General features: G+C 54.9%; 1 protein-coding gene across 1 annotated transcript; it reads right to left on the bottom strand.

The window, feature by feature from the left end:
- Window positions 1–543: 543 nt before the first annotated feature.
- On the bottom strand, window positions 544–7,915 carry DOK2 (docking protein 2). Its single transcript, XM_020780098.3, has 5 exons — window positions 7,669–7,915; window positions 5,692–5,991; window positions 4,819–4,924; window positions 2,667–2,845; window positions 544–1,522 (listed from the first exon to the last, which is right to left on the bottom strand). The coding sequence occupies exons 1-5, from the start codon at window positions 7,729–7,731 to the stop codon at window positions 683–685; spliced, it is 1,488 nt and encodes a 495-aa protein (XP_020635757.3). The 5' UTR covers window positions 7,732–7,915; the 3' UTR covers window positions 544–682.
- Window positions 7,916–8,564: the final 649 nt, after the last annotated feature.

Raw genomic sequence — 8,564 nt, forward strand, 5'->3', positions numbered from 1 at the left:
CACAAAAAAGGTGAAAGGTAGGAGTGAAGACCAAAAAAAGGTAGGAGTGAAGACCACACTCCATGGCTCAGCATTTATTTATTTTGGAAAGGCACAGCCCAACTGCATGAAGTGAATGAAGGCAGAGATCTCCGCATTCAATATGGGCAGATCCAGCACAAACTGGCCTCACCACAGACCCACATCTCAAGGAGGAGCAGGGGCCTTGTTGTCTTGCAGAATAAAAAGAACCGGCAGGGGCCACATGAGGAGGAGGGGAGAAGGTCGCTCCTCCTTCTACAGCTCACCATCGGTCGGACAAGGCAGGAGAGATAATGCTATGCATAATTACAGAATGACAACTTACATCCCTCTTTAAATAAATGACGTCTCAAAAAGAGAGCAGAACAAATGCATCATCTATGATTTAGCGCCTCTTTTTCAAACCTTCAGCAAGCTCTGTGGTCTCCATGAAAGGGAACTCCCAGGCGGGGCTGCTCGGCTGCTGCAGGAAGGGTGGCCCCAAAGCTTCCTCAATGCACCTGAAAGGAGAGCCAGAGCCAGGAGTATCCCGGCATCTTCCAAGGCCAGGTAAGCCACGGCTTCTCCAGCCTGCCTCCTTCCCTCCTGACTCTCTCTCTCTCTCTCTCTCATTCTCCATGTCTGTTCTTCTGATTCACGACCCTCGGGATCCTCTCATCAGTCAGCTTCTCCAAGGCCATTTTCGGTCTGCCCGGGGGGCAGCTATAGGGGATGCCACCATCCTGGGCACAGAGTAGTCATCCAGGCTTGGGTTGTAGGGGTACTCATAGCCCACGGGGTCCTCGGCAGTCGCTTGCAGCTTCCAGGCCTCCCCGTTGTACTCCTGGGGCTCATCATAAATAGCAGGGATGAGACTTTCTGGGTCATCGTAGACGTGATCCAGTCCAGCAGGGCCTGACCTGTGAGTTCTCCCGCAAGAGGCCGTTGGGCTGGGTGCCTCTTCGCCTCTGGGCAAGGGGTAGCTGCCACCCTCAGCGTTCCCAAAGGCCCCGGAGAGGGCATCAAAGGGTCGGGAATACTCCGATTCAGGGGCCGCTTTAGCCAGAGGGCCAGAGGCCTTCCGTGACCCCCCCTCAGCCCTCAGTTCAAGCTGGGGGCCTCGCTTGGGGAGGGACCCGGACAATTGCAGGGAGGGGTCCTTGGCACTGGTAGGCTTGGCCAGGCAGGCCCTCGCCGGCATCATTTTCCAGACGGGCTCTGAGGAGAGGGTTTTGCTCAGCGTGGTTTGGGAGGGGTTCTCCTGCTCCCGGGCTGGGCCTTGGTCTCCCTGGACACCGGCATCAAAGCTGGCCTGGCTGGCGGTGACTCCAGCAGAAAGGGTGGCAGCTCTTGAGGATGGGTCAGGAGAGCCAGCCGGCGGGGGCTCCTTCATCCCGGAGTCCCTCTGCACTTGGATGGCCTCTTCAATGACTCGGATGATCTCACTTCCCTGCTTGGTGGCAAACTCAAAGCTGCCTTCCCCAGAGTCGCACCTCCGCCCAGCTTCAAAGGAGAAGATGACCTGGTGGAAGAGAGACCAGCAGGCCGGAGCTTTGATCCAGGGGATCCGGTGGACCAAGCGCTCGAGCCCACAAGGGCCAGCAGAGGACAGGTGGGGGGGTGGGGGGGAAGGGACCTCCCGCCCACCTGCAGAGATCCAGGGCCGGGATGGAGTGGGGGCTACAGGAAAAGACCAGGGCACGCCTGTCCCTTGGCGAGCAAATCCTTGTTTGCCTCGGCCGCACCCCTGCAGACCAGGAACCATGGCTTTCCTGGGGAGGGGCGACAGGAAGGTGTGGAATAAAGGCAGGCCTGGGATGCAGGGGCCCCCTCCCTCTTGGATCTCAGGCCTGGCTGGGCACCTGGCTTGTTATTCCATAGACCTTTACATCCAGGCTGCACAAACAAGTTCCTCTCAGGTACCCAGGCAGGCAGGCAGGCAGGCAGGGAGGCACCACCAGGCCCTGGGTGTGGCTGACCCCCAAGCTCCCCGCTCTCTCTAACCCACCTGCTCCCCACCCCTCCCAACACAGGGGCCTCCAGGGCAACTTGGGAAGAGCTCCGGCCAAGCAACAGAAGTGGGGCCAAGCAAAGAGAGGGTGCGGCTAAGGGTGTGGGAGTGCAGGAAAGGTATTCACAAGGAGGACGACACACAACAGCCACCCCTGATGCAGAGGAATCTGTGGATTCGGCACCCGGGTGAAGCAAGCAGGAGCTGGACCTGCCTCCTCCATGTGGTCTCTCACACCCTGGAGGTGACCAGGACACAATGTGGCTGACAGAGCAGGGGTGGTCTTTGGCCATCCGGCTGCAAAACTCTGGATCCATCTGCCTGGTCGATTCCTTCCATGGAGGTGGTGGGTCAAATATGCCAGCCCCCCCCCAAGCAAGTAGGAGCCACTGCGACAGGGAGGCCCTTGAGCAAAGATGCCCACCCACCCCACCCCCAACTTTACCCATTTGTGGCAAGATTCTGCCGGCACACCACGGCTGTCCGAAATGGCTGCACCTTTGCTTTGCTTTGGTACTCAGCACCAAGGGCCCCCAACTGGGACAGACGGCCTCGTTCTCCCCCCTCCAGTCCTACTCCCTGTAAAGCTGACTATGGGTGGACAGGTGCAACAGCACTGGAAGGTAAATGATGGAGGAGGAGGAAGCACTGGTACCTTGTCGTGACCGAACCTCCGCAAGAACCTGTACGGCCAGGTGTAGAGCACGGCTCCCCCCGTCATGCCACGCAGCTCCAGGACATCCGGTCTGACCACAAGAAAAAACCTGCCCCACAGGCGGATACGCTCGGAGGCGGGCGTCGCCCTCACCACCACGGGAAACTCCGTCTTGTCGCCTGCAGGGGAACAGCACACCATCGGGCAGCAGAACAAGGCCTGGCCAACGGAAGGCTGGGGTTGCCCTCCTGCTACCGGCACCGACCGGAGTCCCGACCAGTCAACAGCCCACGCAGGAAATGGTCACCACCAGCAGCAGGAAGACTCTTGTGACAACTGCCAACAAAAGGGGCTTGGCTGAGGTCCCCCCCCCCACGCAAACATGTCATGACCGGTGGTTTCTTGCACATCATGCAGAAACCAGACCCAGATTCTAGCGGTGGGCGGGAGGATGCCCAAAGGAAAGCAAGCAAGTGGGAAAGGACCGAGCGGAAGAGGCATCGCTGGTCCCTCTTGAACAAAGCACACCCAGGAACCAAGCCGTGCCTGATCCTGGGGGGGGGGGCACTCCCTCTATCCTTCTCCCCCCCCCCCCATACAGAAGGCAGGTCAGGCCAGGCCTGGGTTGCTTGCAGAGTAAAAGGCCAGTAGAAGCAGGCGACAGGGAGGAAACCGGCCGGCCTGATAAGCAGCCGGGGGCACATCAGGCCGCAGAGAGCTGCCGTTTATCTGCGCAGGGCCTGGGCCTCCAAAACCACAAGGCAGGAAGGCAGCCGACGGGCTCCTGCGGAGGCGAACTTTCCATCCTGCTTTGGTCAGAACAGAGAGCAAAGCTTGTGCCGTGGCCTTTGTGGAGGAAGAGGCTCAGCTCCAAGGGCCTTCCTTTGCAGCCTGGCTCCCAAGGCGCAGGGGACGTGCACCCAGCTCATATCCAGGTCCCCGATGGGAGAGAAGACCCAGGCGTAGCTCTCTGCTGGAGAAGCGCTCTCCAGCTGGATTTGGGCAAGTTGCCCTGAGAGCTGGAAGGCCTGGAGGCCGGTCCTTTCTCCTTGTCTTTCAGGCCTTGGGCAAGGGAGCCATAGGTATGTCCCCCCAAGGAACAAGAATACTGTGTTTTCCCTCCCTTTAGCCAAACCAAGCTTCCTGCTTCCTCCTCCTCTAGAACATATGCACACTACACAGTTCTATCTCTTTGGGAGCACATCCAGGGCTGTGGCCCCAACCCACGCAATCCTGGGGTTTAGAGTTTAACAAGGGCCTTTCCATTCCCTGTCATGGTTCTGGGGAGTGGGCACTAAGAGCGCTCTAGCAGGCCATTCCAAGTCTCCCACTAGACTACAAATCCCAGGATTCCATAGGGCAGAGGCAGGGCAGGGAACATGCTATCAAACTGCTCTCAATGCATAGCAGAGGTACACTCGTGGCCTGAACAGCTGAGGGGCAGCGAGAGTTGATCTGCATTTTGCTCCCCTTTCCCGGCTGACCCAAACCCACAGGGAAAAAAAGCAGGTGGGTGCATGATCCTCCTGATGCGTCCATCTGGGTCTCCCTCTTTGCAGGTGGCACCTCCACCCCCTCCCCGGGAGGCCTCGCCTTCATGTGGACAGCTAAGAAGCCGGCCTGGACTAAAGCTCCCCCCGGGAGGCTCCGGGCTCTCCTCCTGCTGAAAGCCTTTTGGAGTGAGCTGTGCCTAGAACTCCAGTACGTTTAGTAAGCTAAAAGAGGGTGTGTTTGCTAATGTTCTTAAAACATCTGGCACTTTTAAAAGCAGCTGGAAACGCCTGAATCTCCCTCTCTTTAGGCCTTCAACACATGCATCACATTGGACATGGAAGTGAAGGTCCTCTCTGGACGTCGGCTTCACCTACATGCTGATTGGTGAGCAGTGCCAAGGAGGCTCTGAGAAGAGAACAGCCGTGTCCCCACCACTGAGCGTGCCTGGCTCACCGGACGTCTCCAGGAGGGAAGGGCCGACCCCTCAGTGCTTTTCCGAAGCTGGCCAGGGCACCTGCCTCTCTTGCCTCTCTTAAAAGCCCGGGCCATGAAGTCTTTTGGTCGGTCTGCCCACCCTGTCCTCCACCCACAGGTGGGGGAGATGGACGTGGCCTCTCCTCGCCTGCCCGGCCTAGGGTCGCTTTTGCTTTCCTCTTACCTGTGCGGGTGGAGCTGTACAGGGGATTCTCTGCCATGTCCAAAGGCGGCGGCTGGCCTTTCAGGAGATCCTTCCCCAGCATCCCTTGCCAGACTTTATCATCCTTCTAGAAACCAAAGGGGAGAGGATCCGTCGTGAGCAGAAAGCCAGCGGGGAGGGCCTGCATTCAGCTCGGAGAGCTCGCTTTGAGCCCCTCGCTGCCTGGCATAAGGACCTGTAGAGAAGAGACTCGCGACAGACCGCCCTGCGGGGTTGCAGGGAGAGTCCCAGCTGGTTGGGAGGCTGCCCTGCTCTTCTCAAAGCCTGAGTCCTGTTTAACAGGGAAGGGGCCAACTCAGGGAAAGAGCTTGAAGACGCTCCTTCTTAAGACTGACACCCCAAATCCTGCAGCTGGCATGGCCAGGAGTTCTGGGTCAAAAACCTGGTCCAGTTCCCCCACTCTGGTCTCAGGGGTCTCTGTGAGGCTGTCCCACCCAACAGGAACAATTCCAGACCAGTGGTTGGGGGCGGGGGAGTCCTCTGCCCTGCAGAGCGTACCTCACTTCTGTGGGATCCTGAGCAGGCCCTCTCTCCAAATGTTTTGCATATTTCGAGCATTTATCCCATTCCACTCCTCTCTACCCTCTTCACAATCCGGAGAACAATGGCACACAGTAGCCTACCCTCCATCTGTGGGTTGTGTGTGAAGTTTCTCTCCCTTTCAAAGAGATTGTTCATTTTACCCACAGGGGCTGCTTTTCTCCTCAACCTTCTAGGGCTGATACCTTCACCCTGAGCAGTGACAGTGTTTGCTGATATTCCACGACACCACAACAGCTCGTATCCTCATGAGAAGCACCCTCTATGGGATCAAGTGGCCTGTCAGATCCTCACCGCAAAGGCATGTTTGCACAGCTCCAGGATCCAGTCAGCCACGTCATCCGTCTGGGCTGCCAGCAGGTAACACTTCTCCGTGGTCTCAAGGAGGAAGGGAGTGGTCTCCTTAGGGCCGCTGACTTCGCCACAGGCCTTCTCCACATGCACACAGTCAAGGAGGCCAATGAGATGCCTCCTGCTCTTCTCTGCTTTCTTGGCTTTCTCTGCGGATGCAGGCCGAGAGCCCTCAAGGAGCTCCAGGTATGCTGAGGCACCAGTGCTCTCCTCATGCAACACACCCCAGAACTTCCTCCATTTCTAAAAAGAAAGAAGGCAAGCAAATGTTCATCAGTGCCATGGCCCCTTTACTTATTTATTTAAAATATTTTTACCCCACCTTTGTCCTTGAAAGGACCCCAGGCAGCTCCAGCATTGCATACTCTGCTCACTCTGCGCCTGTTGCTCCATTCATTGAACTACTACAGTAAGTGATATTAAGCGACAATCCATTGGGAATCTTCTCTTCCCTTTTGACCTTGGAAGCCCACATTTTCAAATGAGGTAATCAGGAATGGCTCCAAGGAATATACATTTACTTAAAATGCGGTCCACTGATGTTTTCATTGGGACGATTTGATGCAAAAGATTTTGCTCATGCTAAGGTTGGGAAGGAAGGAAGGAAGGAAGGAAGGAAGGAAGGAAGGAAGGAAGGAAGGAAGGAAGGAAGGAAGGAAGGAAGGAAGGAAGGAAGGAAGGAAGGAAGGAAGGAAGGAAGGTGGGCAGCAGAATTCTGTCTCCAGCAATGCCCATTCTCTAGACCCCATAAGCAAGCCGACTAGTCATAAAGGCAGGAGCTCTTAGTGCTGCATTTTGCCCATTTGCCCCCAGGGTTCCAGAGGTGGACTGTTTTGAGCAAGGAAATACTATTCTTTGTTACCACAGCTCTGACGTATCTGAACTTATTTAACCCACTTTGAAATATACCTTTGGAGTAGCTATCGTAATCTCCTCTGTTAATCAATACCTTACACTTCATGAAGCACAAAAGATACCACTCTCCTCTTTGCACACTGATTTAGAACTGATCTGTCAGGTTTTGCTCCACTTTTCTGCCAGTACAACCAAAGCAGCATAATATAGCAAAATCATTTTTATGGAAACAATGGCCAAAATCCTCTTATGTAGTCCCAAAGGATCCGACACCTTCCTACCGGGTACAACTTCCCGGCTGCTGCATGGTGTGGTTAAAGCCACTAAAAGTAAGTGGAAGCTATTGTTTACCATCTTTGGCAATGTGGCTGAGCAGGTTTAGAAGAATGAACGTAGCTAAACTTTGTCATTGAAGTGACGGACATGAATTTGACCCAACTCCGGGAGGCAGTTGAAGACAGGAGGGCCTGGCGTGCTCTGGTCCATGGGGTCATGACGAGTCGGACATGACTTAATGACTAAACAACAACAAACTTTGCCATTCAGGACATATGAAAAATAATTTATCTATTAAAGAAAGCACTGCAGCAAGGCCAGTTCTAAAATGTGATAAAAGCAGGGTTCTCTTGTGGAGGTGCAATTGGATGCTTTGAGCCAAAGATAGAACTCTGAAAATGTTTTTGAGGCATCTCCAAAAAGGGAGGCAGCAAATTAGAGGTGAGCCCCCCTGAGCTAAATGAAGTCCCCCATGCCAGATCACCAGCAAAAGGTGGAGTTCAAGCAATAATTCTCACAGCCCCCTCTTTGTTTTGTTTTTACTCTTCTTATTGTTGTTGCTAAAGTCAGTTCTGACCTTTCCACAGTTTTCTAGGTCTAGAGAATTCAGAAATGATTCACCACTCCCTTCTCCTGAGGTTGCTCTGGGGCAACGGACAGTGCTGCTTGCCCAAGGCTACTCTGGTTGGCTCTTCTGGGATGCACAGTGGGGGACTGAACTCCCAACCTCTGACTCCACAGCCAGGTACCCAACTCAACTGACCTACCCAGACAGTCGTTGAGCCTTACCTTCCCAAAAGTCTGCTGCTGCTGCAGGTAGAGGAAGCCTTCCTTCACCACGGCCCCTTCCATCTTCCTGCAGGAGGCTGAATGTCCCCACTGTCGCTCTACAGCCCTCTTTCTCCAGTCTTGTCTCTCTCTCTTCTTGTCTCCCTGTCTCTCTGTGTGCACTCACACTGCCTCTCCACAACCTCTCTTCTTTCTTCCCCCCTGCCCCCACCTTTCCTGTCTTTCAGCAAAGCATGCTTCACATCTCAGCTTCCTGGAGCTGCGGTATTGCCCAGAAACTAAAAAAGAGAGACATATGTGCAAGCAGACGCCCACTCCATGGGTATATGGAAGCAACCAACAGGCAAAGGGGGCTGGCCCTCTGGAAGGAGGTCCCATCGCCAACAGAAGGCAACTGATCTCCCTCTGTGATTACAGGCCTTGCGGCCTGCTGCTCCTGGCTGCCTCACCCCCTCTCAACATCAACCACCTGGCCTAGGGGGACAGAGAGCTTTCAGGCCGGAGCTGCTCCTGGGACCGCACCAGACCATCGTGCCTACACCCAGAAGGAGCCAAAGACCTGCCGGCCATTAAGAGCCTCGTGGCGCAGTGGTTAAAACGCTGTACTGCAGCTAAAACTGTGCTCACGACCTGGGGTTCAAATCCCAGGTAGCCGGCTCAAGGTTGACTCAGCCTTCCATCCTTCCGAGGTCGGTAAAATGAGTACCCAGCTTGCTGGGGGGGGGCAATGTGTAGCCTTTATAATTAAAATTGTAAACCGCCCGGAGAGTGCTTGTAGCACTATGGGGCGGTATATAAGTCCAATAAATAAATAAATAAACTTATACTGCAAGACAATACTAAAGGTAAAGGCAAAAATCCTTGAGGGTTGAATTCAGACTCTGATAAGGCGTCTG

The sequence above is a fragment of the Pogona vitticeps genome, chromosome 8, assembly GCF_051106095.1.
Source record: "Pogona vitticeps strain Pit_001003342236 chromosome 8, PviZW2.1, whole genome shotgun sequence".
Taxonomy (NCBI): Eukaryota; Metazoa; Chordata; class Lepidosauria; order Squamata; family Agamidae; genus Pogona; species Pogona vitticeps.